The sequence below is a fragment of the Diceros bicornis genome, chromosome 6, assembly GCF_020826845.1.
Source record: "Diceros bicornis minor isolate mBicDic1 chromosome 6, mDicBic1.mat.cur, whole genome shotgun sequence".
NCBI classification, from domain to species: Eukaryota; Metazoa; Chordata; class Mammalia; order Perissodactyla; family Rhinocerotidae; genus Diceros; species Diceros bicornis.
The window spans coordinates 20,182,342-20,201,404 of NC_080745.1; the positions used below are offsets into that span (position 1 = coordinate 20,182,342).

Consider the following 19,063-nt stretch of genomic DNA (forward strand, 5'->3'; position numbering starts at 1 on the left):
AGCAAGCATTTCATCAACAAAGTATGTCTATGTCATTGAAAAGAATTGTAAGAAACAGTTCATGTCCAATGGTGCAGTGTCTAATCCTTAAATTCGGGGCTGGCAGGTTATAAAATACTCAATTTACAGTTAATTAATTAACAGTTAATTGTAAACTGGAGCAAGATTCGGAATTCACAAAGGTCATGATTAGCTGAGCCTAGAAGACGGCTCCAGTCAGGATGTTGGCAGTGGATCACAGATTGACCTAATGTGTCTCCCTGCACTCCGGTTTCGAGAGCTATAAGCACAGGGTCTTTCCCTCCAATGCGCTCGGTGCCACTGTTAGCCCTCAGATTGTTTATAATAATGCTCCCAGATAACTGGGGCTTGAGTTAGTTCAAATAACTAAATAGTAAACATTTTCTTTTTTTTTTTATAATTTTATTTATTTATTTTTTCCCCCCCAAAGCCCCAGTAGATAGTTGTACGTCATAGCTGCACATCCTTCTAGTTGCTCATGTGGGACGCGGCCTCAGCATGGCCGGAGCAGTGCGTCGGTGCGTGCCTGGGATCCGAACCCAGGCCGCCAGCAGCGGAGCGCGTGCACCCAACCGCTAAGCCACGGGGCCGGCCCTAAATAGTAAACATTTTCATTGGCAACTTTGCAGATAGCAAAATATTGTGGTTCTGAAATAAAATAACTCTATCCAGGTGTCTATAAATTATCAGATTTGGAGCCTGCAAAACACCAACAAGTGTCGATGTAGAGTCAAATACTTCTGCAGTTATGTTTATTAAGGGTATAAATTCATGCTTTTTTCTGTGTGTGGTTTCCAGTGTGGTTGGAAAGAAATATATTTAAAATGCCAGTTTATGGCTTTGATAAATCACTGGGGTGCGCACATACCACATTACTCGTCAGAGGTAGGTAGTGATATGCTATGAGCTGGAAAGTGATGAAGAGTTATTTTTACCTACTAAAAACTGACCCAAGGGCTTTTGGTGGGCGTTTGATCTCTTAACCAAAGGGAAAAACAATATGATTTCATTTTCTCTCTCTAAAACACCCTTCGATCCAGGAGACATGGAGTTGGCGGCAGCACCGGGGAGTCTCACTGACAAATTGGATGGATCTAGTAAATCACACTGGGCCTCAATTTTGTCATCAAACAATATTGGAGTGTAGAAGGCATGTGAAAAAATGAAATAAACTCTTACGTAAGAAAGGACTCAGATTAAAATTCAGCATAGAATTTTATGTGAATTTGAATTCTGAAATTATGTGACACAATATATTAACAAAGTATCATTTTATGGACCTAATTCGAGAAAAATGAAAATCCTATTTTACATTCATTTCTATGGGGAAATTAGATTTAGATTAGGCAAGTGCTGAATTATTCGAGGTCGTCAGAAAGTCATCCTTGAAAAACCGGCAACTGCTGAGAACAGGTGCAGAAAGTGTCACGGTCCGTGTGATATCTACCACCACTAGAAGCAAATACAAGAGGTTTTTATTTTCCAATTTGGGGAATTTTTTTTCTTATAACTGAGCCTTATTTCTTTAATGCCCAAAAGTCTTCATTTTGAAAATTTGTATAAAAACACTGTAAAACTTCAATGTCTCCTTTAACAGGGTAAACTGAACGTCGTTTGTTGTTGTTTTAATCCAGGGCATCACTATGAAGATCTTCTTTCTCGTGCTCTGCCCCAGGGCTGTTTGCTCCTGTGTGCAACGGTTCCACACAGGGGGCATTGCTTTTTCAGTGGTAGCTGACTTTGAATTGTATTCTTTTTCTTTCCGTGATTACAAACTGTCAGCTGTCACTTCTCACTCCTGTCTCGTGCCTCCTTTTATCGGAGTACCCTCCACCCTCCTATTTTAACCAGCTATAAACTGGATCGCAGATAACTAAGGTTTTCAAATTATGAGAATTAAATAAAAAGCCAGGCTCTGAGTTAAGGTCAGAAGGCCTTACCCAGGGAAAGTAGCAAGCTTTTGTGATAGGTATTTCAGCAGCTCAGAGACTGACTTTTGTGGGAGTGGGGCTGACTGATTTTTGGCTTTGTTTCAGCTTAAGACACTGAGAGAAGTCTGACCTTCGCCCCCTTGTAGGACACCCAAGCATTCAATGGGTGTACTACAGAGGTGATGCATTTGACCAGTAAAGAGGTAGCCTGGTGTGGCGGTTGGCAGTGAGCTCGGGGCCAGGCCAGGGGCTTGAACCCCACTTAGGGCCTGTGTGACAGAGCACCAGCCTTGAGACCCAGCACTGCTTCCATCACATCTACCTGGGGAAGAAAATAATTGGACCTATGCATAGAGTTGTCATGAACACTTTACGTTTGTAAAGTACTTAGAAGCAGGCCTGGTATTCACAGTAAATGCTAAATCAGTGTTTGTAAATAAAACAATAAAATAAATCTTTCTTAAATTGCTACTCTCATTCAAAGACCAACTATGCAGATCTGCTTTTGCCAGTTCATCCAAGAGCAAAGCCATCAAGGCTATGCCTCTCATTTACTTATTAAAAAAAAACCCCTAAAAACTCAACCAACCAAACACCTGAACACTCCTGCATGCAGAGCACCATGCTAGCGCTGAAGATGCCAACTTCAACAGCACAGTCCCTGCTCTCAATAACATTACCGCTATCACTGTGAAAAGTTTTCTCTTTGAGAGTCTTCCATTTTATTTTGACATAGGTAAAATTTTTAGAGATAATCCAAAACTTGAAGAAAGTTAATCTATTAATAATGACCTTAACACTTAAGAATCCCTGAACGGTTTATAGATATTCCTAAACAACTTCCTTTTTTTTTTTTTTTTTGGGGAGGAAGATCAGCTCTGAGCTAACATCCATGCCAATCCTCCTCTTTTTGCTGAGGAAGACCGGCCCTGAGCTAACATCTATTGCCAATCTTCCTCTGTTTTTTTTTTTCCCCTTTTCTCCCCAAAGCCCCAGTAGATAGTTGTACGACATAGTTGCACATCCTTCTAGTTGCTGTACGTGGGATGCTGCCTCAGCATGGCCGGACAAGCGGTGCGTCGGTGCGCGCCCGGGATCCATACCCTGGCCGCCAGTAGCGGAGCGCAGCGCACTCAACCGCTAAGCCACGGGGCCGGCCCCGCTAACCAACTTACTTTATTCATTTTCATTTTAGCTGCCATTTCACATTAGTGTGTGGGGTGTCAGTCTTTAAAAAGTTTAAATATAGGTTTTTTTTTCCCTATTAAAAAGAAATACGTGCTTGTCACAGAAAATCTGAAAATTCAGATGAGCATATGCAAGAAAAAATTCATGCTCTTACCACCCAGGTCAATCACAGTTAGCCTTTTAGAGATTCTTTTGCTTACTTTACTATGCATTGTATGTATCTGCCTATATCTGATCATTTTTTATATATACATTTGTATATACAGATGAAAGTTTTGGGCGGGGGGAGATTTTTCTGATACCTAATCATGTTTTAAAATTTTTAAATTGTAGAAAATTTATTTCTCAATTTAAAATTTTTTTAAATTTTGAAATTTTTAAAATATAGACGAGTGGAAAGAAAATAAAAATTGCCTCTGCTTGTTGCCAATATGCTTCCCCTCCTCCATGTCACCCAGCTAGGTGCTTCTAATTTGAGCCTGGGTCCACTGCAGCATTTGTGGACAAGGGATAATTATCAGCCTCTGGTAGGAGTGGTGTGTGGTCCAAGGAAGGTGAGTTCCAAAGGGGTGTCCGGATGGGACCCTGGACATTGGGCCTGTCCCACGAAACCTGGTGGGAAGGCTCCACTGGAAGTTCATCTCACCAAATCTCTCTAATCACAGCAAGGTGGTGGCTGAGCTGGAACCAGAATCCCAACTTCTGTCTCCCAGAGCTGCACTTCTGCCACACGGCCTCCTTAAAGAGCCTGGCACACAGTGGGTCCTTCATTAATCAAAACATGTTGAATGAAAAAAATTACCTAGAATCTACCACCCAGAGATAACTGTTGCTAGCATCATGTTTCTAAGGGAAAAAAAGAGTTGATTATGCACTGCATGTTCTGATTTTCAGCATGCTTACCTGGGCACAGTCTGGGAGTGATGACAGATTATCCCAAGGGTCTTATGGGTCCCCCCACCCCACTCCTTTAAGAAGAAAGAAAGAAAGAAACCCTGATGACTCAGTGCATTCAATATATGTTTTAAAAGATGTAGAAAATGTTGGTGAGGTTTTTTGTTTTTTAATTATTATTTTGGTAACTTATTTTAATGCTCATTCCATATTTTCCCCATGATTGATTAATAAGAAATCTAAACATTGCCAAAGGTTCTGTCTCACAATAAAAAAAGGGGAGGGGGAGACAAAAGTGAATGTTTCTTTGGTTAAACACACTAAAAGCAGAAAAGGGTGGGGAATAGCACATGGCTAATGTCAGGAGGGGCACAGAGAGGGAGTGGAGGCAGTGGACGGCTGAGCTGGCCCTCCCCACGCTCTTGGGTTTGCCTAAGTCCCACTGCTCTCTTCCACCTGGTGGAGTTCTCCACCAACCCTGTGGCTCCCAGAACTCAGAGAGAGGTGGGGTGTGCTCGGTTCTGACCAAGCCTAAACCTGCCCAATTCAGAACTCTGCTGTGCCCCTCACAGGTAGAGAAGGGTTAACTCAGAGACAATGCTCTTTGAAGGCTTTCATGAAATCTTGTAAGATTTCCTTGCAGTTCACCACGGCATGTGGTTGGGAAGTTTCTCTAGTCTGTAATATACATTTTGAAAGTTAATGATAAACACATTCTCCAATTACCTTTAATTTAGCCACACTAGCTATCACTGCAGCCCAGAAATCGTTAGAGTCAATCATTTACCTGAAAGGGGATCTCCAGTACTGTCTGGAAAGCCATTTTCTTCTCCCTAAAAACCAAAAAGCAACCGTCATTAAAATCATACCCATTAGCGAACAGAGATAGTATCAATTTTCCAATTTAGTTAAATTTCCACCCAAACCTGGGCGGGGCAATGGATCTTAAGAATGGTATTTTAATGGGTAGTGAACTACACAGCTCCCTCTAGAAGGGCAGGAGCTTTGTCCATTTGTTCCCTGTGCTGGGTCCTCAGCACCCGGCACACGGAAAACACTCAACAAAAGTCTATTAAATGAATTACTGTCCCTATTTTTTTAAAAAATGTATCAATGCACACTACAATGTGCTATTGTTTTATTTTTATTTCACATTATGGATTATTTTGCTTATTTTAGTCCCATGGATTATTCCTTATTTTATACTTTTTGTTGGGCTTGTTGTTTGTCTGTCTAGGTTACAATTCTTTCCTTTATCTACTATACTTTTTAAGTATATACTACAAAGCAGCAAAGAGAAACTGTTAAAAAAGCAGTGTCCAAATCTCTTGAGAGGTAATCGTGTTTCAGCACATCTGACTAGGGTTCTACTTTTACAGCCAAGACCATGCTATGGGATATGCCACGTGGAGGGATTTACTCTGATCTTCTTGGAGGGTGTGTGTGCGTGTGCGTGTGCGTGCGTGTGCGTGTGTGTGCGTGCGTGTGGGCGAGTATTTTCAATAAAGTCAGCAGAGGAGACCAGCCCCAGGATATGTTTGTTTATATTCCCTCCATCTTTATACAACTAAAACCTCTCTCTAGCTCACATCACCCGCTCCATCCACAGAACTGCAGAAGCAGCGCTGGAGTTCAGGGTCAAGCTGCACTCATAATCCCGGGCGCCTCACTTCCCAGTGCTGGTCTCTGATTCCTCGTTTGTACATGGAGGTGCTGAGAGATTAGCTTACCTCTAAGGTGCTCTACATCCTCAGATCTCTGAGAGTTTCACCCTTAAAGACGTGCTAACTCCCTGGTGTCAAACATTTTAAACAGTCTTTTTCTCTTTATCTTCTAGAAGCCTTTCTCCTTGCTCCTGGCTCATAAATCCCCATGTCTCAGCAGTGTACACACATTTGTCTAATTACAAGCCTCATTTTTTTTCCCACACAAGAAGCATTCCTATGTCTTACCAGCTAGATTTTTCCTCCTCACTAGTCTAAATATTTCTAGCTTCTGTTTGAGTCTCGTTCCTCACCGCTGTCGCTGTCCTTACCGGAACAAAAGCAACTTGCACACCATATGTATACATAGTTTGTAAGAGTTACAGGAAGTCTCTGAAAGGACACAAATTCTTCTACGCAACTTTGTACTTTTACAAGGCTAAACCCAGAAGCTCCGGGATGTTAGGGCCACTATGCACTAGTCGCCAAGTCATGCAGAGACCTGCCTTTTCACATCTGCATGACTCCAGCAGGATCGGACAGGCCTGCTCTTTTATCAACATGGTCACGGTTCTGCTCACTGAATTGGAAACTTGCTGGAGGAAACAGAAACAGGACCTTCAGGCAGGGTTAAGAGACATGAATGTTAAAACTTGACAGATTTTGTGGTTCAATTGAGGTCCCTGCTAAATCACGAACTTTCCTTTAAGTAAGGACTACATTACACAGCATATTTGACTTGATTTCTCATAATCTGGAGAAAATTTGATCAAAGTCAATATGTGGCCAGAATCAGCCCCCTGATGTGGACAAGGGACAGGACTCAGAATCACTTGTGAAGGGGGATGAAGATAGAATTTAGCTTAATATCTATGACCTTTTGTTCTTGCCCTGATTATTATATTATGCTACTTTTTAGGTTAGTTTTCTGAGTGAAATGAGAAAAGACTCATTTTTGTGTTTTTTAGAGTCTTACTGAAACCACATTCATGTCTACATTCAACACCTCTTTATTGAGCAGCTAATACATCAAGACCCCATGTTGGAACCTATATACAAAAATAAAAGGACCTGACCCCTGATCTCAAGGCCTGCCTGCCGATATGCTGGGGAAATAGACAGGCACACGAATAATTAAAATACAAGGCCGAAGATGGTGAGTCCTTTAGGGAGGCAGAGATAAAGTCAGAGGGGAGAAGTTTCTCCCAACAGAAAAACCAGTGGAGGTTTCTTTGAATCAGAGACATTTGGGATGAGCCTTGCTGAGGATTTGGAGAGTGGGGACTTAGGAGGAAAGGGCATTTAGCCAGAGTTCCACGTGAGCTGGCAAGGAAATGGAAAATCATGGGGCCCCTGTAGGGTATTTTGTCTTAAGCAAAGGCAATGAAAGGGGAACTAGAGGGAGATGAGACGGGAAAAAAGAACTGAGGCGGATTGAGGCCTGAAAGCTTGTCTAAGGAGCTGGACTTCATATTGTAGATCATGGCGAGTCATTAAAGGACTCTCCTCAGAAGCAGGGCACTCTCAGAGCTGTCTAGGATCAGAGCAGCTGGAGTGTAGGTATCCGTGGTGGTCAGGGAGGGCGTGGAGGCCAGGTGACTGGCGTGGGGGAGCATGACTGACTCGTGGGCAAGGATCAAGGAGACCCCAAACCACTTGCCTAGGAGAGGAAGGGATAAAGCTGGAGACACTGCAGAGATACAGCCATTAGGGGGATGAGTGAAAGGAGGCGAAATGAAGAGCAAGTTGTGAGGAGGTGACGGATAAGACGATGAGATGTCCGTGGCAGTTGAACACATGGTACTGGTCCTTGGAGAGGCCAGGGCCGAAGGGGGAAATATGGACGTTGAAGTGATTATAGAAGAAGAGAGAGGCTGTGGAGAGCAAGATGTGAGGTCACAACCTTGAGGAGTATCCGAACACCTGCCATTCGGTGGCAAAGGAGAAAATGAGAAAAGGAAGCAGAGAAGGGGGCTTGGAGAGGAGGGGAGAGAAGCAGGAGGTGACAGCACCAAGAGTTGCAGAATGGTCAGGGGCTCTGAGGGCCACGTGGAGACAAGATTTGGTGAGGAGATAAGTGGTGATTTCTGAAAGGACTTCTAGCAGAGTGGTGGAAGCCAAAGCTAGCTTCTACCAGGTGGGCAGTGAGGACATGGAGGTGGCCAGAGCACACATGTGCGGCTGTGTCTGCTTGAAATGCTCCCCTCTCCCAGCCCTTCTATCTGCTTACTCTTTTTTACCTTTGAGACCTCGGCGGAGACCCCACTTCCTCTAGGAAGGCTTCTGCAAACTCCCAGTCTGGAGTAAGTGCCCTGAGGGCTCCCATGGCATCCTCTATGTGCCACCCCACAGGGCGCTTGTTACATTGAGCGTAGAGGTTTGAAGAATCTCTCTTCTGCACGAGACACCAGACTACGAGGCAAAGGGTCTCGCCCATGTTGCACCATGGTGATTAGCACATCTGAGACAGATAACACCTAATATCTGCAGAGGGGAGGCCGAGTGGGAGGTAGGGAGGAAAGAAGACTGAAATATAGCATGGAGTCAATGTTTTCCAGATAAGGGGAAGGACTGCATTCTTCACGATGCTTTCCTTACCCCTCCCTCATTCCCTCTGACGCTGCTCTTTGGCCTCATCTCCTTGGTAACCAGTTGTGTGGCCTCCACCTCCATTCCATCCTTCGGGTCTCACCCGGATTCCTGTCCACTTAGTCATTGTCAAGCATCTTAGTGATATGTTTAAAAACACCCTAGGTTTGTCCATCAGCTGTGGGCCCCTTGCCAGTCCTTAGCTCTGCATGAACGCCACTCTACCAGTCTTGCTCTAAACCGCTGAGTGTTGCTGGGGAAAAAGAAGTGACAGACCACACACATTCATGAGATTTGATCTCAGCTGGGCCCAGCAGCAACGTGGTCACTCTTGGTTTCCCTTCTAATTGTCCTCCTTAAGGCCCTATTGGGTCCTACTCCAAACCTTTTCCACTCTGCTGAAGGCCTCATACCCATTCATGCCCCTTATCCCCTGAGACATAGGTAGGACCAACGTATTTGCCCCCATTCTTCCCCTTCATTCCCATCTCCAAAGAGATGGTGTCTTTCCATCTTCAAGGCTGATCCTTTATCCTTGAATTATGGTTCTGTGCAGATTTTTTTTTGTTTTTTTTTTGCTGAGGAAGATTCGCCCTGAGCTAACATCTGTGCCAATCCTCCTCTATTTTTTTGTATGTGGGACACCACCACAGCATGGCTGGTGAGTGGAGTAGGTCTGCACCTGGGATCCAAATCTGCGAACCCAGGCCACCAAAGCAGAACGCGAACTTTAACCACTCGGCCACAGGGCCGGGCCCTCTGTGCAGATGTTTTTAATGGCACTTACTGCAAAGGGTGGGGCATGTCTTATTAGTCTTTATATCACTAGCACTGAGCTCAGATGCTCTGTTCAAAAAAATGTTAATGGGGGCCGGCCCAGTGGCGCAAGCGGTTAAGTGCGCGCACTCTGCTGCGGTGGCCCGGGGTTTGCTGGTTCGGATCCTGGGCACGCACCGACGCACCACTTGTCAGGCCATGCTGTGGTGGCGTCCCATATAAAGTGGAGGAAGATGGATGTTAGCCCAGGGCCAGTCATCCTCAGCAAAAAAGGGGAGGATTGGCAGATGTTAGCTCAGGGCTGATCTTCCTCACACACACACACAAAAAAACAAATGTTAATGGAGGTTCAATGAACTCAGAATCCCGGCAAGGTGGCCTCTTGCTACAACATGAGATTTGCCTCCAGGACCAGATCAGCCCTGAGGAGTGGTCTGACATGGGCAAGGGAGCAGAGGCCCAGCTCATGGACAAGACACGGGATACAAAGGATGAGGCAAGTTCTCAGATGGTTCTGGAAGCAGTTGGTGTGGGAATTTCCAAGAGAAAGATGTGGGCTCCACTCGGATATCAGAGGGCTGAGACACACCAGTAGGGAATGCGGGCAGATGACACCCAGGGCCAGTACCCATCCTCAGGAGGGAAGCTGGTAGTGGGAATCTAACATAAGCACAGTTCTAGGAACTGGAGTCCAGGGGCCTGGGGGAGCTGTGACTTGGGCATGGAGGCCCAGCCCTGTGACGTCCCTACGACACTGGGTCCAGGTCTGAGGGAATGAATGGTGTTCAGCCTCACAAGCCACAGCTTGAGCACTCGCTGCTCCATTAAAACTGACCCAGGAACACAGAGGACAGCGTTGGGGGGCTCAGAGCATCAGTGGGCTTAGCTGTCAGCAACCCAGGAGAGCAGGAGAAATGAGACAGGGGCTTAAAATGATCCCCTTCCAGCCCCTCCCTCGAACGTCTGTCCCTCTCCCTCCAGGGGATCCTATCCCTGGGCCTTGAAGCACATACAGGTCTCCCTTATTCTAAGCCAACTCTTGAAACCAACCCCCCCTTCTGCCCCCTTCTTTTTTCCCTTATTCCTTCCCGATTTCCCAATGACTGACTTCTGCTGAGTGCACACTATGTGCCAGGCAAATGACGCTGTATTGGGTTAGCTCATTTACTCCTCCAAATGCTGAGGAGCTAAGAACTATCATCGTAGAAATGAGAAACACTGCAGATATCTGTTCAAAGGCCTTGTTTTAATTTTGAGTGAAGTTCAAGTATAAAGTGTTGGTTTTGTGGAAGAGAATAGTTTCTGTGTATGGTTGAGTCTGTATGCCAAAAGAGACAGCTGTAGATAAGAAAAAAGATGGAAACAACCCACATGTCCATTGACAGATGAATGAATTAACAAAACGTGGAATACTACTCAGCCTTAAAAAGGAAGGAAATTCTGATACTTGCTACAACTTGGACGAACCTTGAGGACATTATGCTTAGTGAAATAAGTCAGACACAAAAAGACAAATATTGCATGATTCAATTTATATGAGGTACCTAAAGGAGTCAAATTAAAGAGACAGAAAGTAAAATCCTGATTGGGTACAGTGAGTGGGGTGAGGGGAGAAAGTGGAGTTAGTGTTTAATGGGTACAGAGTTTCAGTTAGGGAAGATGAAAAAGTTCTGGAGATGGATAACAGTGACCGTTGCACAACAATGTGTATATACTTAATGCCACTGACCTGTACAGTTAAAAACGGTCAAGATGGTAAATATTATTACATGTGTTTTACCACAATAAAAAAATTTTTTTAATCTCCTTAGAAAATGTGAAGGTACTGCAAAATTGAACACCAATATTTCATATATTCAAGTAGGCTAAAGAAAACTCCCATTTTGTAAAACCTTCTCATTGTAAATACGAGGGAATTACCTGATATTTGGGCAAATGTATTAACTGTTGCCAAGAATTCTTTGAGCAGAAAGAACGTTGGCTGGGTTACCCTAATTTTGCTCTTTGGTTAGTTTATTAACTGGTAGTCAGGTCCCATTTCTGCTTCGGCAGCTGCAAGCACTGGGTGCTGAAGAAGAGCTATCTCGGGAGATTTGTACCTGGTGATTTCACACCAAGCTCCGAGCACCAGAGACCCTGGGGCCAGGAAAACACCCCAGGGAAAGTTCCCAACTCAGAGATGAATGTGTCTCCACATGCAGTCCATACGGGGACGGACTGAAGGGCCCAAGACGCTGACAGATTGACGGGGAATGTTCTAACCAGTACCTAGAGGCTAGTTTTCTGTGAAACACACTCTTCTGGACTATCTAGTTCCATATAAGGGGAGGATAACTCAGTGGGAAAGCACACGATAGGTTGGTTAACCTGATTATAGCCTAAGTCTGGCTGGAAACCACCATGAAGATCAAAACCAAGTTATCCTTGCTTATCTGGTGACAGCAACCTAAACTACAGGCAAAGAGCCTGAGAAGAAATGCCTCCCGTGCAAACGACTTACACACTTGAGGTACCAGTTTGTCAAATTACTTAAATAGCTTCTTCAGGAGAACAACCAATGCTAAAGCTCAATCTCTCTGTTTTCAGAAAATATTTTAGTAATTGGTTTGAAAATATGATTTTAAATGCTTAAGTGTGCAACAGTCATAGGGCTTAAATAGCATGGATTTAGCTATTATAGCATAGATGTTCCAAACTCTCTCCCATCACATGGCAAGTGAAGCTCGAGCAGCTTTTAGCGGTGTGAATTCCCAAGACAGATCCCGCATGTGCATCACTCTTCTGAATGTGTTCATCAATTGTCCACTTCTAAACTTTAGGACTAGACTATGAGTCTCCTGTTGGATTTTCCTAAAGCAATTTACACTCAGTTCTTTTTCTGAAAATTAATTACTATTATTGTAATAACTGTTTACACTTACTTTTACTTTTTATTGAAGTATAATATACATGTGGAAAACTGGACATATCTATTTGTTTGAAAGTATATTCCAGAAACTGGCTTTTAGAAATTCATTTAATTTAGGATACATTTATCAAGCACCTATGCAGTGTAAGGGACCATTCTAGGCCTGGAATATGGAGACAAAGGAGACATGCCCCTGCTGCCTTGAGGTACAAAGATGTGTGTAATACTGACACCACAAGGAATAATGTGTTAGAAAGGCACAGACAGAGGCCAAGGGAGCACAAAGTTGGGCAAGAATTCAAATGAGACCTCAGAGAACAGGGCAAGTTTCATGGAGGATGAAAGAACTAAATACGGAAGCAGGGAAATTTGAAATAAATGTCATGGTGCTTTGCTAGGATTAGAACGAACCTGTGGGTTTATGTACATTTAGTTCTTTCTTCTCTTCAATGAGTTTTCTATCCAATTACAAGAAGACCTGCTACTTCTGGAGTTGAAGTGGGGGTCAAGGACGATAGTAGCTGTTCCACGACTTCGAGGCCAGGCAGGTTGAGGTGTAATTTCATACCTTTGCCATGGTTTCAAAGATGAAAGAGGGAGGGATTTTCCCTTTGTGTGTGAAGTAGAGTTGATTCTTGCTCAGAATATCATGAGGTGTTTGACAGGAGATTATGGTTTGCATGTGCAAATGCAAGTAGACCACGAGGCTTTGGATATTAGAGAGAGGCAGGGAGGTTTTGCCTGTATTCCTTACATTCACAAATCCTAGGCTGTGGGATACAAGCGACGCTGGGGCACGGACCTGGGGCACGGACCAATCGAAGGCTGTGAGATGAGGAAGTGCATTCATAAACTCCTCATTTCAGTCTATAACTTTCCTGTGGTGCATAATTATGTGTGGGCTAAAGAAAGACGACTCGGTTTCAAGTGCCAATATATGAAAAGTTTATTGAGCCTAAATACCATCTAAATGTTTGAATGATTTATTCCACTAGTTTTTTTTTTTTAATTTGAAAAAACACCAAAAACACACAGAAAATAAAAAGTATTCAAAATCATACTGTTTTTTAAAAAGCAACAAGAGATGATGTAAAAATCTTTTTCTCTCAATATCTCATCCCATCTCCCTTCCCAGAGGTTACTGGTTATAATCTGGTGCACATCCTTCCTGATTCCTTAGTCATAGCCACATTTACAACCTATATATAGAGAGAGATTTTAAGCTCTAAACCATATTAGTCTACAACTTGCTTTATTTGTTTAATAATATATTATGGATATCTTTTAAAGTCATTTGTCTCTTCTCTTTTTAATGGTTTAATTGTATTACACCGTGTCAAAGTACCAAAATTGATTCAACCAGTTCCTACTCATAGGCGTGAAAGTTATCTGCAACTCTTTTCTATTTCAAACACACTCTGCTATGATTTCTGTAGTATCAAGTCCTTAAAGTGGGATTGCTGGATCAATGAGTAACAGCAGCTGCCTAACCATTTCCTGAAAGCTGTATCGACTCACACTCTGAACTGTGAGTGAGGGCGGCTGCACCCTGACACCCACACCAACTGGAAGTTTAAATGAAATTCTAACCCACTTATGAAGTTCAAAGGCATTACAGTTAATAGGGCACTGAATGATAATGAGAATAGAAGCCCTTAAGTCAAACAATTAGAGCAGATAAAATAAAGGACTGTACAATTTAATGATTAATAAACAAACCTCTTATGCTGTTCTTAGGGAAGTAATTCCCGAGTGCTAGAAAGCAGGCATTTTTGCCCTTTGGCTTGTACATGTGTTACCATAGACATTTTGACTTATCCCAAAGTAGAAATAAGTCAAACATATAGACGTTAACAGACAACATCAAATTAGACTACTATGATTTTTCTCTTAAAATTTCATTTCTGGGAAGTTAATCATAAAAAAAAGTACTCAAATCTCTGAAATGATGTCTGTGGTTGAATTTATAGTGGGAACAGGGAAACTACATTTCATCATTTTCTTCAGCAATCAAAAACAGAGAATGCAGGTGGTCCTGATTTACCCACGCCCAGGGCTTGGCAAGGCAGGTTCCACCAAAAATCAGCAAGAGTATCACGGGAATGCCTGACGAGCGGGGGCTGTTGAGAACTAAGCTTACAGGCAGAGGAAGTTAGGAAGGGGAAGAAAGAAGAGACAAGGTTGGATCCGAGAGGGCAACTTCAGAATCTGAGGGGGAGGGGGTTTGTGCCCAGTGATAATGTGCTACGAGATGTGACTGTTCCCCTGGATGGCATGAGCACAGAAGGAAGAGGGTCATTGGAAGATCATCATCCAGAATAAATAAATTTATTCTAGAAAAAGTAAGATGACACAACTTAAGGAAGTTAAGTACCAAATGGGAGATAGAATCAGATTGTTAACTGTTTTAGGCAAAATTGTCTAGGGTATCAAAAACAGAAAGAAAAGATCTATGGCTTTTAAAGACCCTAATCAAATTCACCTGGTATTACTCACTTATTTTTAACTTTCTAATGGTTAGTGTATCCATCCATCTATTCTAATGTGGCACCCTCTATCACCCTACTAGAGGTGAGATGGTCAATGCGACAGACTGATGGGAAGGTGGACAAATGAGGAAGAACAGAGGGAGCAGGGAGAGGGAGGAGCACAAGACCAAGGGAGATTAGTGATACTTAAATTCACAGAATGGAACAGGTGACTTCCATTCTAATGAAACCAACCCCTTGTAATCCCTTCTCCCTCCTTTAAATGCCCAGACAGCTCTGTATCAGAACCCTCTCATAGCCTGTTTCAAGGAAGTGCAGTCTGTGATGACTGGTAGATAGTGACTGCAAGGCTGAAGCGAGTCCCTCTCACTAGAGTTAAAATTACCAAGTAAAGGCTCTAGGCAAAGTTTTCTAGTTCTACCTGGTAGCACTGGTTCCTCATTCTTTAAACTTCATCTCAGGGATGAAGTAAGGAACTACCAAGTATTTCCTAAAAGCAGAACTATATGATTTTCCCTTAGAGAAAAAACTAAAGGACTCCCCAATCTATTAAACAGATCTTGTTCGAGCTTGAAAAGATTGTTGCATATCAAGCAGAGCAGGTAGGGGCCTGCTGGGCTGACTCACACAGATCTCATCTACAGCAAGTGCTGGTTGGGTCCATTCCCTGTTATTATAAGGCATGGAATTGCTTCGGATGTGCAGACAGTCTGCTGGGCCGGCTGCTCTGCCAAGGCAAGGAGGCTGTTGGACGGGATTTGCCGACTACCTCTGAGTGCAATTTAAAGAAAAGAGCAGCCCCTCCATTTAGCAATTCTACTCAAGTGGCTTTTGCCCACGCTAGTCTGCCAGACTGGTCTCATTTAGAACTGTGGACAAGCCTTGAGCCTCTCGAGATTAGGCAGGGCAAGAGGCCCAGCAGCACCTGGCAACACCAACCGCTACCAAGTCAGGATGCTGGGCGCCGGGGGCGGGGGGAGTGGTGCTGGACAACAAACACCCCGTTGTTGTCCCAGCCCAGCCACTCCTCTACTGTCTCGGGTCCCCTCTGGGAAACAAGGGGCTGACCAACAGGATTTCTACAGTCCCCTTAAGCTCTAAAGATGCCCAGTTGTCAACCTGGGCATCTGGGCCCAGACCTGCTTTCTGAATTGTCAGGATTAGCAATGTCGAGCCACCTCTCTGATTGAGCACCGACTGGCACCGAGATAAGGCGTGACAGACAGGGACCAGCGTATGCCAGAATGGCAGGGCATGCAGGGGAGCTGGGAGGAAGGTGAGAATCCAGAGATCTGAAAGGAAGGCACAGACAGTATGTGAGGGATCAAGGCCACAGGGGAGAGACCCCCCTAAGATACAAAATATGTGTCCATGGAAATAAAAGACTCCTGTTTCTTTGGTGAATAAACAAGATACAAAATTAGACACAATTTCTTGGGCTGCTACTTTAGCATCAATCATTAACTAAGAGAGTTGTCTGGCTTACAGTGGACTGAGAACTTTAGCCCTGGCCACCATACTGTACTTTGTGTAAACTATCAACAGACCAGCATGCTTGGAGTTCCATGGCTTAAAAACTGAGTGTGTGGGGGCCGGCCCGGTGGCGCAAGCAGTTAAGTATGCGCGCTCCGCTGCGGCGGCCCGGGGTTCGCTGGTTCGGATCCCGGGCGCGCACCGACGCACTGCTTGGTAAGCCATGCTGTGGCGGCGTCCCATATAAAGTGGAGGAAGATGGGCACAGATGTTAGCCCAGGGCCGTCTTCCTCAGCAAAAAAAAGAGGAGGATTGGCGGATGTTAGCTCAGGGCTGATCTCCTCACACACACACACAAAAAAACTGAGTGTGTGCCCCTTGCCCACCATTTACTTTGAGTAACATAATGTAGAGCTTTATTTTCGAAAGACTTGTTTAATTTCAAAGAAATCAATTCGCTGTTGATAGGCTTTCAACAAATAAAACTGCATATTCTTTTTATTTGGTAGCATTTATCACTAGGAATTGACTTTGAGCTCTTAGAGCTTGCTGAGTGGAAGAACCCTCTGGCAGTCTGGCCTCCTAGGTCTAGTCTGTAAATACAGATGTAAACGCAGTCTAAGGAAATATATAACCTTACACGGGGGAAGGGAGAGGTGTGGAGTGACACTCAGACGTTCACCACAGCAGTATTTAGAACAGCAAAATAGTTGAAACAATCTCCAAGTCCCGTAATAGGGAAGCTCTTAAGTAACTCTACGGCATAGAATATTATATTATAGGATATGAGATGGGATATTTTGCTAGTGTCTTAAGAGTTTTGACTGGGGCACCAAGCTGAGGACAATGGTATGCATACATTCCACAGAGAGCTGCCAGGTAAACCACAAAGGACCAGCTAAGAGTGGCCAAAAATAGTGGTATGAGCCCACCTTCAGCTTATATAAGAAGGAGAGATTTCTTTGAAAGAATTGGTGGAAGAAGTGAGAGCTGTGGCTGCTTCCCTTCCTCTGCCCATAAGGAGGAAGGGGCGGCTCTCTGTCCTACCCAAGCCAAGTAAGGGGGGCTTGAAGATCACCACTTGTTGGGGGTGCTTGCCAGAAGGGAGAGACCAGCCTCTCACTCCTCAGCCGGATGCCTGTTGATCTGTAGGTACCCACAGCCCCAACCCTTCTGCCACTAGGAGACCCTAACCTGTGTGTATGAGGAAGCTAGAAGCTAGCTGGGGCTGTCCCTCAAGGTAGGACAGTGGGGCAAGTTTTCCATGGCCAAGTGGACCAAAGCCATTGTGAAAGGACCCTGCCCAAGGTAAGAGGTACATGATGTTCCACTGGGGGAGAAGGAGCTGGGTTAGCCGTTGGGGGCAGATGTAAACACTTAGCTGGGAGCGCTCTACCCAGATCAGGTAACTGCACAGTGTTGAATTCACTAGCTGGGGAAGGGGAGGAAACCAGGTCCACAGGGTCCTCTTCTGGGGCTCAACATTTCAGACCAGGCCTCAGTTGGAGGTGAAGAGAGGAGCTTTGAACTGGATGAGAGATTTAAGTACTGTATGGAGTTCATTTCATTTAAATATAATACTAACCAGGTATTTACTGAGCATCTATTGTGTATTAGAAGACTGGTATTATTACACCTGTTTAAAGAGGTGGAAACTGACTGGGAGAGGTTAGGTAACTAGTTCAAGGTGACACAGCTAGACGGCAGAGCTAGGGGCCTAGTAGGTCTGTCTAGCTCCAAAGCCCCTGGTGAGGCTGGTATCAGCTAGAAGCATGGACTCTGGAGTCAGACTGCCTGGGTCGTTCAAATCTTGGTTCTACTACTCAATAGCTGTGTGATCTTAAACAAAGGATTTAACCTCTCTGTGCCTCAGTGTGCATCTGTAAAATGGGCATAATAATAGTACATCTTGCATAGAGTCATTTTGAAAATTAAAGGAACTCATACAGGTAAGTGCTTGGAACAAAACTTTGCCTTAAAAATGTGAACTATAATTATTATTCTTTTGATTACATCAAATTAACTCCTTCTACAAAATGCTTACGATACTATATTAAGTGAAAAGGAAAACATTACATTGTCTATACAGTATGATTATAACTATATAAAAAATGATTACACTCATGCAAAGCAAAAAAAAAGAGGAAATAATACTTCCTGCCTCTTCTTTTAATAAGCACATTACTTTTACTATGGAAAAGTAATCATTTAACAGAAATAATTTTTTATTCCTAGCTCAACAGTTACATTTAACATTTTAAAATAAATAATCAATGCCTATCATATCTAAGGCATTGTGATTTGGCAAAGGGTGAGTAAACATACAGCCATATCCCAGACGGGGGGGTAGAACCAAAGAAAATGCATAGGAAGAGACATAAGTGTAACCTATACAGACAGAATGAATGACAAAGCAAAATCATAACAGCTGAGGTTGGTTAGTTGGGAAAGCTCTGGCATTCTGCTTAGAGGAGAATGTAAACAATCTGGTGTGTGTTTTCTGACACAGATTAACTGCCACACACACAATACCCCAGATGCCAGGGGTTATGGATCCATCTATCCACTCATTAAATGCTGACTAGGTGTTACCTTCCAAGATAAACACTGCAATATAACCAACACCAAATCATTGCATGCTGTTATGGGTTGAATTGTGTCCCCCTAAAATTCATATGTTGGAGTCCTAACCTCAGTACTTCAGAAGGTGACCTCATTGGGAAATAAGGTCTTCAAAGAGGTAATCAAGTTAAAAGGAGGTCATCAGGGTGCACCCAATCCAATATGACTGGCGTCCTTATAAAAAGGGGAAATCTGGACACAGATACCCACACAGGGAAAAAGCCATATGAAGAGGCAGAGATCAGGGTGATGCTTCTATAAGCCAAGCAATGCCAAATAGTGCCAGCAAACCGCCACAAGCTGGCGTACAGGCATGGAGCAGATTCTGCTTCACAACCCTTAAAAGGAGCCAACTCGGACGACACCTTGATCTTGGACTTCTGGCCTCCAGACTGCGAGACCATAAATTTCTGTTTAAGCCACTCAGTCTGTGGTACTTTGTCACGGCAGCCCTAGGAAACTAATACA

General features: G+C 43.8%; 1 protein-coding gene across 1 annotated transcript in view; it reads right to left on the minus strand.

Annotated features, from left to right (window-relative positions):
• Window positions 1-19,063, minus strand: part of EDARADD (EDAR associated via death domain) — a 69,954-nt gene that overhangs the window by 13,396 nt on the left and 37,495 nt on the right. The window contains exon 5 of the mRNA XM_058542969.1: window positions 4,822-4,867. Within this exon, the coding sequence (XP_058398952.1) occupies window positions 4,822-4,867 (46 nt within the window). The remainder of the gene's footprint in view (window positions 1-4,821; window positions 4,868-19,063) is intronic.